A 17,283-nucleotide genomic window follows, 5' to 3' on the forward strand; every position below is an offset into this window, starting at 1 on the left:
TAGGCTTAGAAAGTGGGTGGATAAAAACCTGATGACATTCAATACAGATAAGTGCAAGGTACTCCACGGGAGAAAAAAACCCATGCATCACGCTTATAGGCTCAGCAGTGCTGTGCTCGCTAGCACTATGGCCAAAAGGGACTTGGGGGGTCATGATTTACCAACAGATGAACATAAGCCACCAGTGCAATGTCACAGCTGGTAAAGTGAATGAAACTCTGGCTTGCATCCATAGATGCTTCTCAAGCAAATCTCAAGATGTCATCCTCCCACTGTATTTAGCCACACAATTCATAGGTATTAGGGTCAGGATGGACCTCAGTAGGTCACTGAGTCCAACCCCCTGCCCTGGGCAGGAAAGAGCGCTGGGGTCAGATGACCCCAAGGTGCTTGTCTGGTCTCCTCTTTAAGACCCCCACGGTAGGGGAAAGCACCACCTCTCTTGGAAGCCCATTCAAGATTCTGGCAACCCTTTCTGTGAAGAATATGCACATGATCAGAGGGCAAGAGAACAGGCCTTATGAAAAGAGGCTGAGAGCCATTTGACCCTTCAGCCTGGAAAGGTGCAGGCTGCTGGCTGACCTGGTGGCTGCCTGTAAGTACATAAGGGGTGTGCATCAGGATCTGGGGGAACGCCTGTTCACCAGAGCACCCCAAGGGATGACAAGGTCCAACTGTCATAAACTCCTCCAAGACTGTTTTAGGCTGGACATAAGGAAAAACTTTACTGTCCGAGCTGCCAAGGCCTGGAATACTCTCCCTCCGGAGGTGGTACAAGCACCTACTCTGGACACTTAAGAAACGTTTGGACATATTTTGCTGGGATCCTTTGATCCTAGCTGACTTCCTGTCCCTGAGACAGGGTACTGGACTTTATCTTCTGAGGTCCCTTCCAGCTCTAATGCCTATGAAATCTATGAAAATTAGCATTTATAAAAAGGAGCATATACCAGGCATTCATGTTGAAACATTTATTTTTCCAATTGTTTAGGGATTAAGTGTAAGTCACGACGACATGAATTTCTAAAAAAAAAAATAAGTATGATATTACATGTAAGTATACGACAATGATAGAATAGTTTTATACAATGTTTTTACCATTCCAATTCACAGAAATTTTCAGCTCATCTAAGTCACTTAAATAACAATGGGTTGTTATTGTAACAATGAGAGCAATATTCCATTTGGTCCAAATGAAACCATTTTCTGTTTTTAAAGCCTTTAGTTAGCAGCCTTCTAAAAGCTTATCTCAAAAGAGAGATGATACACCCCTGAGACTGAGACCTTTTTTCTACCTCAACAAGATTCACGTGGCTTTAAGGTCACTGTCTCTCTGCTCCTATTTAACAGAATTTATTGGAATTCGAATTGTTTAAAGCATTTTCCCTTACTCTCATAAAACTGTGTGTGAAGTCAAATTTGCTATTTTTGTGGCACGCTGTTAATTCTTATTGCTGACTGTTTAACTTTGTCGTAACTAAAATACCTATTTGGCATTAGAGACTGTAGTTTGATTTTAGAAGCCTCAAATTCATTCAGAATATTTGAAAATCTGTAGAAGTGATTTTCCTTAAAGCAATATAGCAATGTAATTTGATGGAGCTAGGCAAGCTAAGTGGACCATGGTTGCACTTCATCTTACTGAACACTAGTCATATGTCAACTATTTTGGCCAACAAAATATGACAACATTTAGAAATGTAATGTGATTTCAGGAATTGTCAGTGGAATCCAATAAGCTTGTTTCTTATGTAGTTGTAAGCTTCAATACCCACAAGCAGGCATACCAGTGCAAATAATGAAGTCTCGTATTACTCATTAACTGATAGCTACCAGCTTTAACTGATTAATTAATACATTCAAAATGCACGTTCATTGAGCATTATGCACTGCATACAAGCACAAGTTCTAAGCAATACAATGTGTTCAGCAGCTCAATTCCCTTTATTATAAAGATATCTACAGAAGTGACACAAGTCCTCGATCCTGCAATATCAGCTGTATCCTAATTGCTAATTATAAAGAGTAAAAACAATTTACCTTAAGTGTAAACAAAAACAAAACAGGAAATCAGCTTGACAGTATGGTGATGCACATTGGGACTGAAAGTGTAAGTTTTGCCTTTAAAGAAGCACTGAAAATCAGAAAGCTTCAAAACTGCCTTAAAGTTACAGACTTTACAAGATGCAAGATAGATTAACCAAAAGAAATCTTAAAAGTAACTAAACTTCAAACTCTGAGCTTTGTTATTTCCAATGGAAAATTAAACATAGCCATCCTACTCTGCATCAAATGGTACCATTGTTTAAAAGGCTCATTAAAAAGGCAGACCTCACTGAGAGAAACAAGCCCATTCATTGAATGGATACAATGAAATAATGGAAGATGCTTAAACTACTGCTTTACTGTAAATACTAGTTTAATGAATACTCACTTAGCTAAGGGCCAACTTATTACCGAGGCTTTCCTTGTAAGGAGACTCTTCAGTTCATAGCATAAATGGTTTTGATAAGGTCCAGTTAGACTACCCAATACAGAAAGGTGAGCAGTTTGCCTACATTTCACTGTACCAACAAAACACAACTTCCTTTGCTAAGATGGGAGCACTTAACGGCATTTATACACAGATATTTGCTCAGACATGCCAGAAATCCAGCGTGTCAGAGCAGACTCAGTTAATTGAGTCTGCTCCGCATGCAAGCTGATGTGTCCAGGCCTGTGTCATTTGCATTTGTATAAATGGCAAAATACATGTCTGCCCTGAGAAAATGGCAGCAGTGTACTTTTAAACTAAAACACATTTGATGCGTTTTAATTCAAAAGCATGCTGCTGCCATTTTCTCAGGGCTGATGTGCATTTTGTTGTTTATACAAATGTATGCATTGCAGCAAAGTGTTGCGGTGCAAGCATGTGTACAAATGCCTTTATTGCTCATAGTACAGCATACAGGATTACTGCTGTTGTAAATATAAAAGGGTAACATCCTGTTCTACAAAGTCACAATGAGATGCACCAAGTATAGCATTTTCTTATCAGCTCTACATATCTAAGTTTGGTGAATAAACCACGTTGTCTTCAAGAATTATTTTAAATGAGGATTCACTATTTTCTGGTAATGCTAATCCACATTGAAGTTAATCATGTGTATAAATCACACGTACAAATGCTAAGGGCTTATTTGTATTTTTCATCCAAAAGTCAGAAACTTATTTTGTATGAGAAGTTAAATGAGTGCATAAGGAACTCTGCTATATGGAAGTCAGTTGCTGCATATCTGCATGTTCAAATCATTAAAAAATAAATTATTTTTAATTAGTACATATGTACAGTAAACTACCATCCTGATTCATGCTAATATGTTATATCCTGCATCTCTGGAGAATGTCTTCTAGAAATATAAAAATAGAAAGCCACTTTAGATTGAGGGGTAGGAAAGAAACACTACTACTCCATCCTGTGAACACTTGCACACTTAACTTCAAGCATGCAAATACTAAATTTCAGCTTCTCATACTGAGTAGGCCTGTCAAATTTCAGCCTTGAACAGAAGTTATCGAGTTTTCAGTCCTGAAAATAGTGGTTATGATGACAGACTTTAAGTACAGTTGTACAAATGGCAACTTTGTGTCCTAAAGGCTCTTATTTTAAGTACTTTTTACATAGTTAAACAAGGCAAAAACTGAAGTTACAAACATATTTTGTTTAAAAAAATGTAAGACTTTAGACTACCAGCATCATTTAAAATTGTCCATGTTAAAAAGTTTGAAAAATCCTGCACATGTACTTCTATCTTAAATCCTGAAATATTAAGATGTGCCCCATTATTTACAATAGTCATCCTTTCCTTACCAAATCTGGCTTATCTTACAAGACAAGACAGGTACAATTTGGCCCCATGTACATATCCATACATCAATTAAATGCACTTGTTAAAAATAAAGGCCTTTATTGAACAGGGTATGTAGGAAATGCTGTGATGAAACATTTTTGTTGCAATAGCAGAGAGGATTGAGTACCTTGATGCACATCTCATTGCCAGCAATGGGAGATGCCATAACAGCCTGCCAAAAAATCCAGGTACTTCATAGGAAGTCAATATGTTAATATAGAACAGAAACGTTCTGATTTAGTGTTTATGAAAAATTATCACCCTCCCACATACACGCTTCTCTTGCCCACATATGGTAGGACAAAAGTACGTCAGCTCTCATGCTCAAGATCTTAAAATTAAACATTTTAAACTTATATGAATTCATAGAATGAAATATTCATCCTCCAAAATAAAGAAGGCCAAGTCACTTGCACTCTACTACAGCTATTTAGAAACTATTACAATTCCAAATTTCTTAAAGTAGAATATTTGCATTTACTGCTGACAGACCTTTGTTAGAGAAATCCTAAAGATTAAAATGATACAATACCATACAAAAACATGTAAACAAAATGGATATTTTTAAAAAAATGCATGCTCTTGGAGAATGGAAAATTTATGTTTTTGGTAAATAAAAGCTATCTTGTGTAACTTTTTATTAAAGCACCTTAATGATTTAGGAGCTTAACTACCATTAACTTCCCATTAGATTTAGGCTCCTAAATGAATTCTGAAATATGGGACTTAAACACTTCTGAAAATGTTATCCCTTACCCCTGATGTTACAGATTAGATTTAACCAGCAATATAAATCTGAGTCTATTAATTGGATTTAATAATCAACTCCAATTTGCTAGATCCAAATTTCCTACTAGAGCCTAGTATTTTATTGAAGCTGTTCCTCAAGTTCAACAAGTCTCAGAGCTGATGCTGTAGGAATATACTGACTGCCAGCAATCTATTTCTGAACTGAAGCACAAGTGAAATTATTTAAGGGCTTCCAACTGAATATATAAGAATCAGAGACCCTTGCTTTTTATCCTGCTAAGACTAAGAAAAACAAAAACTTTTCCAAAATATCTGTAGTACAGCATCAGTTAAGAAGAAAAAATGTTTTGGCACCACACATTTTTTTTAATTGAAGCTCAGGCCCAAAGTATAGCGTGTTAAATCTTAACAGTACTACTTTGGAAAGCCTCATTTGAAACGCACATTTTTAAAGAACCAAAAGTTAGTTTTAAGGGTGCTCATTAAGAAAATTACCTGGTCCCCTACATCATCAGATACTGTTTCCTCTCTGTTTAGCTCAAACATTTTGTACCTATATGCACACCTTAGTTAACATTCATACATTATACAATTATATTGCACAGAAAAAAAACTGCCAAAACCCTATCGGTATAGTCTGACATAAGAAGCATATCTCCTTCTTGCACCTCATTTTATTTTTAATGGTCCTGGTTTATCAACAGTCTTCTAAAAATGTGCTGGTAAATTTAGTTGGAAAGAAGCTACTTTACCTTGGGCCACAATATGATGGTCTGTACCAATACTTGTAAGCATTATGCTTATATTTTAGTGTGCTTTACAATTTAGCAACACCTATCACATAGCTTTATACATCATTCCTTCAAACAGGAAAAGCTTATCTAATTTAAAGAGGTGCACAGGGGCAACATTGGTTCTATTTTTTTGCCACCAGGGGTCTCACTCGACTTACTGAAGAAACACTGCAACCACAATTTATTTAAATCCACCATCTGCCAAGGATCTCCTGTAGGTGCAAGGTTTGCTAGAGCACTGATAAAAAAAACCACTATAGCTGGCTGTATTCCTTATTTAATTGCACAGCTTCATCCCATGAACTGTCATTCTTTTCCTCATCCACAGTGGTTCTAAGGTATGCTGCAGCTGCTAAAAGGACTTCTGTTTTTCTTTGTCCTCTGTTTGTTTGGTCTAAGGTTGATGACATCTCCACCATTAAGTGTGCTAGTATTCTGGCCAGAGTGACTTCCACCAGCTGTGTTAAAAACCCCTACATAATTTCAAGACAAAAAAAATACTTTTATGAATCTCTTTATATCTTTGCAGTACAACATAATGAACTTGAAGCCAAAACATTTACTAATGCTAGTAATACATCTCAAATTCAATCTGTAATTCTTGAATATAGTTTCCACTTATTCCAGTGTGTCCACTTGCTGCTAGGAGTTCAATAAGCTAAGTTTCTGTATTACAGCCAGCTGAAGTTAAATACATGCCATTGTAAGGTTTAATACATACTGAGATGCTACTCACGTCACAACAAGGCTATGCTTAGTTGAGTAAAACAAACATGACAGAGGTTTTAAATTAGAAAATTTGTTGAAATAAATAGAAGAAAAACAGTATGTAAAAAGAAGTGCTTTAAGAAAGAAAAAAATCAGCTGACTCAGCAGTGCTTTGAAGAACAACAGAAGTTCAGTGTTTCCTCACAAAATACAAAGTCTACAAAGTCCTTCTCATTAAATGCCAGATCTTTTCACTGTTACTATCCTGTACATCTGCACCAGCATGACTCATAGTAATGACATTAAAAAAAGCAGGCATCAAGGAAACATCCATTTTCAAGTCTTTGCACAATGTTTGTTCACAGGAATTAGATTAAAAGGATAATTAAAGTAATACTAACTAACATCTCAGGTACATTAGCTTGACTATCATAAATCATAATGGGATCATGAAGTAATTTAATAAAGAATTATAGGGACTATGTGAAGAATATGACAATTAGTGATTCAATTTGCATTTAGAGTGTTGGATCAAAACCTCCCAGTAATTAACAGGAGGCTCTATCAACAGAAAATACAGTCTAACCAGTTTATTGCCAAAACTTACCAATTTTGTTACTGCTTGTATGTACTAGTTCTGGATCTTCAGTTGTTTGTTGTTTGAGCCTCTGAAGATATTTTTCAGCCAAATATTTAAAAACTGAAATGCCAAAGAGAGCCATGTCAGGGTACAAAGTGAGGGATCTCCACACAGATACCTATGAAAGTTTAATCTCAGGTTCAGTCCATCAACTCTAGTATTACAAATTTGGCTTGATAACAAATCCAAGCTCTATAAGCAGCTGATCTGACACAAAGCACAGCAGTATGCATTTGTAGTAAGTAATGTGTTTAGTAAAGTACACATGAAGTGGATTTTTAAACTTAGGTTGGGGCCACTAAACCCCGTCCCAGAAACAACAGGCAACCATTTATCTAGATTCCAAGAAACTGCTCACTCCAAACTCTCACATACAAGGTACAAATATGCAAGAACACCTTGGAGGAGGCCACAGGTAAAAGCAGAGGAGGCTAAGGCAGTCCCAGTGTCCTGGCACTGCAACAGGAGAGAAGCTATTGATTGGTTAATATATGCTTAAACGACATTAGAGAGCGCACCACATCCTACAATACAGAGAAATGCAAAATCCATATAGATCCTTGGCAGTCTGACCTGGAAAAAAAATCCTTTGCTTTCCTAATCCCATATTCAGCATTCAGTTTGATTCTGAGAGGAAAAACCAGACCCTCTATCTAGGAATCCGTAAGTACTGACAGAAGCACAAGTATACCCCAGTCAAAATCCACATCCTTACCTCTGGTTAATGTCCAGTGCTTTGAAGGAAGACGACTCCCCCCACCCCAAAGAAAATCCCAAACCAAGAAAAAAAAACCACAACAAAAAAAATCCAAATCAAAATCACAGAAATCAATAAAGCATTCGTGAAAGTGAAAAAAATCTTCTTGGTCCTTGCAAGTGACCAGCAAAAGCCCCGAAGCATGCTATTGTCAGGTACCTACCGCACCACAAAAGAACTACCTTTATACCCTAATAAGGGGAATGCAAATACTTGATCTTACATATTACACAAACTAAGGGCTGAACTAAGAACTTCCTATCCTACCATACCATTCCTTCCATAAACTTATTGAATTTATTATTTGCTTGGAAGACCATTCCCAAATCTCACCCCTCAAATAAATGCAAGTCTTCTAATTTTCAATCTAAGTTTGTTCATAGCCAATATCATTTCATATTGTGCTGGTGTTGCTTTTTAGCCTAAAATGCTCTTCTCTGTCTTTAATATTCATTCTACATAAGATTTTTTTCTTAACTCTCACCACCTTCTCATTTACAGTCAAGAGGTTTAAGAGGTCCAAATGAGTTCTCCCTTGTGTGGAAGAAAAAAAAAAAAAAAGAGAAAAAAGCATCTAATTATCTCAAATGATATTAGTTAAGTTTAAGACGTCACCCCTAGTATGTTTACAGTCCTCAGTCTGAAAATTACAAAAGCTAAACTGAAACCCTGTAAGAATCAAACACTGATAGTTTAGTTCCCATGTTACATTGATGTGCAATTCTATTCTATACAACAGAGGACAGTCCTACTCTTGCTACATCTCTTACCTTCAGTTACATTTAGATCCTCTTTCACTGATGCACGGTAGAATCTTAACTTTAACTTTTTTGCCAATGCCTCTGCCTCTTCACTGCATAAGAGAAAGACATGTAAATGCCAATTTTTAACATGTATCAATGCTACTGACAGTATCCTTTAAAGTAGCCAAAAAATGTATAAGAACACTGAAACAGTGAAAAGGCATTTGATCTTTGTTTCACATTTTTTCTTTAGCAATGAGATGTTTTGTACAATCTTCCTGTTATGGTAAAAGTTTGATTATTTCGCTTCTGTATAAAAAATACCTCAGAGGACAGCAAGATGGATATTAGAAAAGGCAGAGGGAAAGTGGTTACCACTGCACAATACAGGATATTAGGAGAACGTGAATAAGAATTAGCACATCATGGAGCGAGAGTTGAGGCAATTCTTAGGCATGTTTTAGCAGAGTAGAGAAGAGGAACACCAGACTTAAGGGAAACAAAGAACTAAAGAAAAAGAATCTGAGACGATAGTTGATGGTATGTTTAGTGAGTTTACAGGTGAAAGGGAAAAGACATAGGGTACCTGCTGAAGAAGGATAGCCTTTTAGAAGAAAAGGGGTGAACATGTTTGAAAAGGAAAATAAAAGAAAGAGAAACGAAAGTATTAGCAGTATAATGATTAAGCATGGACAGTGGCATAACAAGCAGGATTTCCACTCTGGGCAAACTGTATGGGACAGCTGGTGGGTTGGAGGGGGTCCGTGGTTCCAAGAACCAGGGGGTGGACAGGAGTGTGTAGGTGTCTTGCCCAAAACTGCTGCCTCTGCTACAGGCTCTCCCCACCCCAGCTCTTATTTTTAAAGCAGCAGCATTGAAATGTCTGTACTTCAGCTATGGCTGCAAGAGCAATACTGTGGGGCTACTCTTGCTGGCAGGACAAAGACTCCATGGGGGTGGGGGAAGATTCTGATGCCTGCCCTAAGTTGGTGCCCAAGGCTAGCACCCCTCTTGCCCACCTCTAGTTACACTACTGAGCAAAGTGGTATGAACTGGTGTGGAGGAAGTAAATGCTGTGAGGGACTGAGTCAGGATTTCAGAGTCTGATTACCACAAGAATGAGCCTAGCTTGAGGGACAGGGTTCAAGAGAATATGAAGTGACAATGGATTCTATGGGGGAAAGAGCAGGGAACTGGGACTGAAGAAACAGAGTTTGTGTTTGTGGATAATAATGTATTATAAATATTTTACACTACAGAATTATATTCTGATAAAGCATGAGCATAAAGAACAACTACAAAAATGGAAGAGAATTAAAAAAAAAAAAGAACAATTACTGTATTTTCTTGCATACAACACGCCCCAGAATGTAATATACATCTGTTTCTTGAAAAGCAGAATGAAGAAAAGATTCTTCCAGCATTATGGCTGTATAGAGCAGGGAAAAAGTCTAATACGCACTGCACTCACCTTCCCTTTCCTGCTTAATCAGCTGAATACCTAGTTGCTGCTGAAGACTGTTCTTCATGGGTACTTCTATGATTTTGGAAAGGTCTAAAGAGTTTTCAGAGCTATGAAACAGCAAGAAAGTGGACAGGGACAGCTAGCAGACAGAAAACTTGCCCTAAGAAAGGTTAGGTTGCTTAGCGGAACATCAAGACCATTAAAGAGGAGAGACAATCATTAATACCTCTGGAGTGAAGAACAGTGAGTCATTAAGTCAGCTGGTTCCTTCAGCTACCTGAAGAGTAATGCAACAATTGCTCACTGTGGAGAAGAAATCAAAACAGGGTGCTTCCATCCCAGTCAGAAAATTAGCTTCTCTGCTCAGTACGTGCAACTCAATTTTGGCTGGGCTGATACTTGGGAAAAAGGGGTGTGTTGTATGTAAGAAGATATTGTATATAAGAATTAGGGCTGTACGAAGCTTTGGGTGCTGATTTGATTTGGAGGAGAATCACCCCAATTCAGTGGCCAAATCTCCGAATCGAATCAGGACACCCATTAATCTCTTTGAATTGAATCAGAAGACTCTGATGATTTGACAATTCTGACATAGACAAAGCTTTGTAAGTTTTTTCTACATAACTCAAGGTATCAGGTGGCTTGTGAACACAGAGATGGTGGGATGGATGGAGCATCCTATGGAAATGCAGGGGGATTCCCAGCATGCTTTGTGGTGGATCTGGAAGTGGACCAGAAGCAGTTCCAGGTCCAGAAGCAGAGTGCGGAGGGGACCCCTCCCCTCCAGCTTAGCGACTGGTGCCTCCTGGATCTGGGGGGACACCTGGGGTCCCCCCATGGCTGATTGCTGAGCTGGGGTGGCATGGGGATCCCCATGTGCTCAGCAGTGGACTGGAAGTCCACTGGGCCAGCCATGGAGCACATGGGGACCCCCCTCCCACTCCTGTGGGATGCTCCATCTGACCCACCATCTCAGCATTTATGAGCTACACCTGGCACCTCGAGATATATAGGAAAAAAACATATAAAGCTGCATCAATGGCCAAATTGCTGAGTCTCCAAGTCAGAATTGAATCTTCAGGTTCAGATTTGGCCGAACTGAATCAGGACAGCAATCCAAATCAGCGAACGGAATCATGTCCCCCAAATTGGGCCAAATGGAATATGGCCCACTTTGCACACCCCTAATAAGCACATCCATTTAACCACTTAAACACTTGCTAGTGAAACTAGATTATATAATCTGGTTGGTCTAAAACCAAGATTGTAATATTTGGACCACAGAGAGAGTCCTTTCAGTTTCCTGCCCACAAAATAAGGTTATGTCATGTGACCCAACCAGATTATTTACAAAGCTCCATGTACATTTTCAACACATAAGTAACTTTACTCATGGGAGTGGCACAATGTTTGTGCATAGGATTATTATACTTCTGCATAGGATTATTTGTACATATTTTCAGATTTAGTCTCTTGGTTTGGAATTTATATTAACTTAAGCGTATATTAACTAAATTCCAAGTTTTCACTATAGATTTCCATTCTAGAAGTAAGTATACAAAAGAGACTTCACTGCTTTCATACAACAACATGGTGAAACTCCTACTTTTTTATACAAGAATCATCCAGAAGATCAATCTTATTTTGTACAAGCACTGTGGGGATGTCTCCAACTTCAGTCACCACTTTTTCTTTCCAGGTGGGGATTGCTTCAAAAGACTCTCTATCAGTGGTTGAGAACACAAGAACACAAGCCTGGGCTCCTAAAAACAGACAAGGCAATTATACAACTAATGGACAGGAATAAAAACAAGCCTATGAAAAGGTATTCGGAGATTTTTCTCTCTACTTCAGAAGGACAAAAACTTTAATTATTGGATTGTGTCAAACTGATAGGAAGCACCAAAAGGGAGACTAACTGGAGGTTTTGTGTAGTCATTATTGCCAGTTTTCAAAATACTTGCTATTCTGATACCCTCTAAGCTACTCCAGCAGTCAGAGAAAGAAGGGGTCTTAGGTGATGTTTACTAGTACAGGACCACCATGCAGAAAGTGAATGCAAATAAGTACCTGCATAGTCTTTAATATATATTTACAAGTGTTTCACATTGTCAGTTAGCAATCTGCTTTTGGGATCATAAATTTTGATTTACAAATTTGGGTGAAATTATTCAGTAGAAATTTGGTTTGGAGAGCTTGGAAGAGATTTTGGTTTTAAAAGTTAACACTTTCAGCCTTTCTTAAATTTCAGAGTTAATACTTTAAACACTCTTCAGAATAATTATTCAAATTCTAATTCACATTTAGTCTATCAGGATGCTGTAGAGGAATATTTACTAACTTCTGTGCACAGTGCCAGGTATACTGTTGCTACTGTGGAGATAAAATCTTAACTGAGTCTCATCTGGGATCCCACTGCCATCAGCAAAAAGCCTTCTTAACGCTGAGCAAAAATATGTACACACTTAATGATTCATGTCCCATGGAAACAACAGACCTTCTAGGTCGAGTCCAGCCTCCTATCATAGCCATCATACTACATAATTCCTTTAAAAAATATATCAAGCTTCATTTTAAAAGCATTTGGATGTTTTGCACCCTCTACTACTAGAAGGCTGGAAAACCTGTGCTAATAATTATGACCTCTGGTCATTGTGCTAATTATGAACTCTGGTCTAACTTCCAGCCTAAATTTATTCATGATCAGTTTAAACCTATTTGTTCTCATGCCAACATTGCCTTGTAAGATCAGATTATTTTCTCCAATGAACACTGCTTTGCATTTGCCAAGTTAGAACTTTACCTGCCGTCTTGTTACCCATCCGTCTATCTTACATCTTTCTGGAGTTCAGAAGTTCTACATAGCAGGCACATCCCCTTGGGAGCCTTACCATGCCCAGTTTTGGGTTCAAAAACCTCCATGACTCCAGCTTCTTTTAAGGCATTTTCATCTCCTGATCTAATTCTGAGAAGACCCCGTCCCTATTTCCTTCCAACTATAACAGAAGAGAACTGATCTGTCACAGCAGATTTTAAAGATGGTGTCTAGACTGTGCTGGCCCAAGCTATGAAAAGAAAGATGGCTTGTGATCTCTAGCTGCCCTCCATATTTTAGGTATATGTTGCACATCACATCTAAACATGAATATTTCACTTGCTCATTTGAAAACAGCTGTGTTTTGGAGCTTACTGAGGAAATGCATAGTACTGGCACTTGAAGTCTTTTGATCAAGACAGTAATGTACCATTTCCCATTCCAGGGGAAAACAATAGTTGAAAGTTTTCCACTGGTAAAAAGTATACCTGCAGGTTGAATGAGAAATTTTATATACATATGACTATTCTCAAGTCTCAGTAGAAGCTTTTAGGCAGTTTGGCAATAAGAAACACCTGTAAAAGCTTGACAAGGCTTCATTTTCACTATTTAAGAAAGGAGACACCAATTAATTAATTCTCTCTCATTTAGCTGTAAACATTGCCAGAAGATCTTTCTTCTGAAGTTGGTATTTTTCTTACCAGAGTGCAGTCCAAATTGCTAAGGCAGATATAAGTACCACTCATAAGGCACATTAAATACCACTCATTTCCCCTCATCTGAAAATAAGAAATAGTACAGCACCCAAACCAGATTTACATAGCCATTAAAAAACTTGTATCCCTACTACTCAAATAATAAGAAAACTTAAAGATTAAGTAAACTACATTGTTTTTCTCTTATTATCTATAAAAAGTACAGACCAAATTATAAAGCTGTACTTACCTCTATAATAGGCCTTTGTTATAGCATCAAACTCCTCTTGACCTGCCGTGTCCCACAACATCAGCCTCACATCTTCATCATTAACTCTGAAATAAAAGGTATACATGTTTTATCAATGCACTGGAGAGAGATACTCCAAATTTAATTTTTCATTGTTAATATTTGCACTCCACTGAGTTTGGACAAAGTCAATGAAGTAAGCACTGTTGCACACCTCCCTGTCTAGTGCAATGTCACAATAATCTAGTGCAACGTCATGGTGCTTAATTTCCACTTTTACAGCAAAAATCTTAAGAGCAAAAACAAGTTACAAAAGGAATTCCAATCATGGGCTTATAAATTCTTCTCCCTAGAAGGAATAAAAACATTACTAAAAGAAAAACATGACATTACTCTGTTAACATTTTTTTTTTTTTTTTATCAGCTTACCATATTTTCCTCATACAAAACACACAACCCCCCCCCCCGCCAAAAAAAAGTCCCCCCCCAAATGGGGTACATATATTAAGCAGGAAAGCTAGTTTTCTGATTAGGATAGAAGCACCCTGCTTTGGTTTCTGCTTCACAATGCAGCAGCTGTTACATTATTGTTCAGACAGCTGAGAGAGCCAGCTGATTTAATGATCCATTGTTCTTCACTCAAGAGGTATCTCAATGATTGTCTCTCCTTTTTAATGTCTAACCTTTTTTAGGGCAAATTTGCTATCTGCTAACTGTTTCTGATGGCTCTTTTCCTGTTTCACAGCTCTGACAATTCTTTAGCTCTTTTCGAAATCCCATCCATCCATGAAAACCAGTCTTCATCAACAGACAGGTTTACAGCTGTAGTTACGTAGGAAAGGGAGGGTAAGCAAGCTGAAGATAAGGTTCTGTCCCAGCAACATGCAGCCATAACTCTGGACAAATCTTTTTATCTTTATTCTGCCTTTCAAAAACCAGGTGTGTGTTATATCCTGGCGTATGTCATATACAAGAAGATACGGGAATTATCTTAATGTTTTTCTCTCTGTTAAATATGATAAAATGTCATCTGTTTGCACAATAGTGTAACAGCCAGAAAATGTAGTATAATTACTTTTTTAGTACATGCTATAGTCCGTTTTAGGAATACTTTTGAGTTTCCTTTTCTATTAGATTTGCAACTATAGATTTGGCTCTTGGGTAAAAAGAAATTATTCAATTAATAAATTAGCCTCATTTTTAGCTTTTTAAGCAAGAATGCAAAATAGAATGCCTTAGGTTTAGGTCTGAAAAACACTAAACCTTGAGATCCAGAGCTTCATAAACCTATAGCTTTAAAACAGCAATGAAAAAAGGAAAAAGAAATAATACAATATCTATTTAATACATACTGAATTTGTCTCTCCAAGAAATCTACTCCAATGGTTTTCTTGTAGTCTTTTGTAAAAATTCCTTTGCAATATCTTTGAATCATACTGGATTTCCCAACTGCTCCATTTCCTACTACCACCACCTTGATGGCCACCTCCATGTCCTCCTCCAACATCTTTGCAACTGAGAAGATTCTTTAGTTACCTCAGGATCTTGAATTTTATGTCCCAATTCTGTAATGGAAGTAAATGTTACATTTGAAAAATTACTGTGAACAAAAAGCAATGAGGATAGTCTTGTGGCTTGGTACTAGACTGGGATTCACAGGATCTTGCTTCAATTTCCAGGCATCACAAATTGCTTGTGTGACCTTTGGCAAGTCATTAAATCTCTCTCACTTGACTATTTAATTTAGAAGATTAATTCTAAAAATCATATGTATACCTTATATTGTTTATTGGTAAATCATTTGAATAGCAAATCTTTTCTAGGACATGGACAATCACCACATTTCAGCTTCCAATCTGTTAAATCAGGACAAAAATAATTCTTTTGTCTATCTGTTTAGACTGTGAATTTGTTAGGGTAAGGATTATATAGTCACACACAGGGCTGACCACAATGGGCTCCTATCTCTGGGAATTTAGAAGCAAACACAATATGAATAATATATGGCAGTAATAACAAGGCATCACTTTGCATCCTCTGCTTTTGCAAAAGACAGGGCAAGGTGGCACCTTGAAAACTAACTGATTTAGAAAGGCATAAGTTTTCTTGCACACACTACAGCTTATATCATCAGATATGATGATGCTTTCATTGCATCTAAACAAGCATCAACTGTAGCCTAGGAAAGCTTATGCCTTCCTAAACCAGCTAGTCTTTAAGATGCCACCTTGCCCTGCTTTCTGCCTGACTTCAAACCAACATGGCTACCCACCCCTCTCTTTTTGCAAAAGAAAACAAAAGTTTAGTATTATTTCCACTCTAGCATTTTGCAACTGTGAAAAATAGAACTAATGTATGTTGCTATGGTTACCTGTGCCATAAGCTGCTTATGAAACTAGATTTACTTTAAGTCTTGAACAACTTGACGTACCTCCTAGCTGGCATATATGCACCCTATATTGTATTGCTTTTGAATCCTGGAAATACACATCTGAAATATATAGTCAAATACATTTAAGTTATTGGTCCTTGTTTATTTTCAAAGACTTAATTTTTTTTTGTCTCCTTTGTGGCAGAATTCTTCCTTCAAGTTAAGGGCTGCCTATAATGAGTTCAAACTCCTTCATTTCACAGGGAAAAAAATAATCTTAGCAGACTGTGTAAACAGGAAAATTTTGCATTTCGGTTACAAGACATGTTTTTAGCTTTTATGGTTGACATTCCACCAAGTCCCATAGTTGATGTCCCACCAAGCATCCACTGAAACTTATCTAAATAAAAAACAGGAACAGAACCTAATTTTACATGCATTTATTTCACCTCTGTTGACAGTATTTGGATACCAGTTCTTTGGAAATATTATCAAAAATATTTGACTACTCAGTTCATAAGCTTTATTGAGTCTATAACCATACAGCTTATAAACTGATTCCTGCATGAAGGGCATTTTCCCCCAGGAAGTAAACTATCCTCATCTTTGCAAGAAGCTGGGTACTGAAACTGTTTACTTATCTCTCAACATGTTACCTAGGTCCTTAAACTTCCTTAAGAGCACTAGGCAGTCTAAAAGGTATGACATTTGTTGGGAGTTAATAATGTCTTTGAACCATAGCAACTGAAAACCCAGGCCTCTCAAACTTGTTTAGTACAACATCTGTGCTCCATTTGGATCACTTAAGGTACATATTTGCATACAAAGCAATATAGAAAAGTTACTATATGGAACTGGTTATCATACATGTGTCACACTAAGCAGAATTTTCTATCAAATGTTTCTGTAATGTTATAACACTAATTCACAACTGCTTTCACGCTCTCTCAATTTTAGGAGACTGCATTATTTTATACATATACAAATACAGACATGTAGGTATATAAACAAGCTTCAAGCCAGACTTGAACTTAACAAATATTACCTCCCCAAACTTTAAATAAGTGAAGGGAGCAAATGAATAAGTAATAATTGCTCATCCTCCAACCCATGGGCCAAATGCAGCCTGCCGAGTAATTGTATCTGGCCTGTGGGCTCCCCAGGGGTTGGGAAATTTGGCAGCAAGGGAGTGGTAGCTGTTCATATGGCTGTCCTTCCAAACTCCCAAACCCCAGGTCCCATGTGCCGGGTTGGAGCTAGGCCACATCCTCTTCTGCCCAGAAGCCAGGCTAGGACCAGACCGTGCCCTTTTCCACTGTGGTTGGGGCCAAATCACACTCCCTTCCTCCCTTGCTCCTGTGGGGCCTGGTCGGCGCTCCACATCCCCACCAGCCAGGTTATGTTG

General features: G+C 37.7%; 1 protein-coding gene across 1 annotated transcript; it reads right to left on the reverse strand.

Moving 5' to 3' along the window:
* Positions 1-3,922: 3,922 nt before the first annotated feature.
* RAB23 (RAB23, member RAS oncogene family) lies at positions 3,923-16,548 on the reverse strand. Its single transcript, XM_019537587.1, has 7 exons — positions 15,879-16,548; positions 14,860-15,072; positions 13,508-13,593; positions 11,354-11,510; positions 8,310-8,392; positions 6,750-6,842; positions 3,923-5,907 (listed from the first exon to the last, which is right to left on the reverse strand). The coding sequence occupies exons 2-7, from the start codon at positions 15,012-15,014 to the stop codon at positions 5,768-5,770; spliced, it is 714 nt and encodes a 237-aa protein (XP_019393132.1). The 5' UTR covers positions 15,015-15,072; positions 15,879-16,548; the 3' UTR covers positions 3,923-5,767.
* Positions 16,549-17,283: the final 735 nt, after the last annotated feature.

Source organism: Crocodylus porosus, unplaced genomic scaffold, assembly GCF_001723895.1.
Source record: "Crocodylus porosus isolate Cpor-Errol unplaced genomic scaffold, CroPor_comp1, whole genome shotgun sequence".
In the NCBI taxonomy this organism is placed as follows: domain Eukaryota; kingdom Metazoa; phylum Chordata; order Crocodylia; family Crocodylidae; genus Crocodylus; species Crocodylus porosus.

Coding starts and splice junctions, on each gene's coding strand:
- RAB23 (XM_019537587.1), bottom strand. CDS start 15,014: ATGTTGGAGGAGGACATGGAGGTGGCCATCAAGGTGGTGGTAGTAGGA. Junction 13,594..14,859: donor TTCTTGGAGAGACAAATTCA/GTATGTATTAAA, acceptor CTTTTATTTCAG/AGTTAATGATGAAGATGTGA. Junction 5,908..6,749: donor TACAAGCAGTAACAAAATTG/GTAAGTTTTGGC, acceptor GAAATTATGTAG/GGGTTTTTAACACAGCTGGT.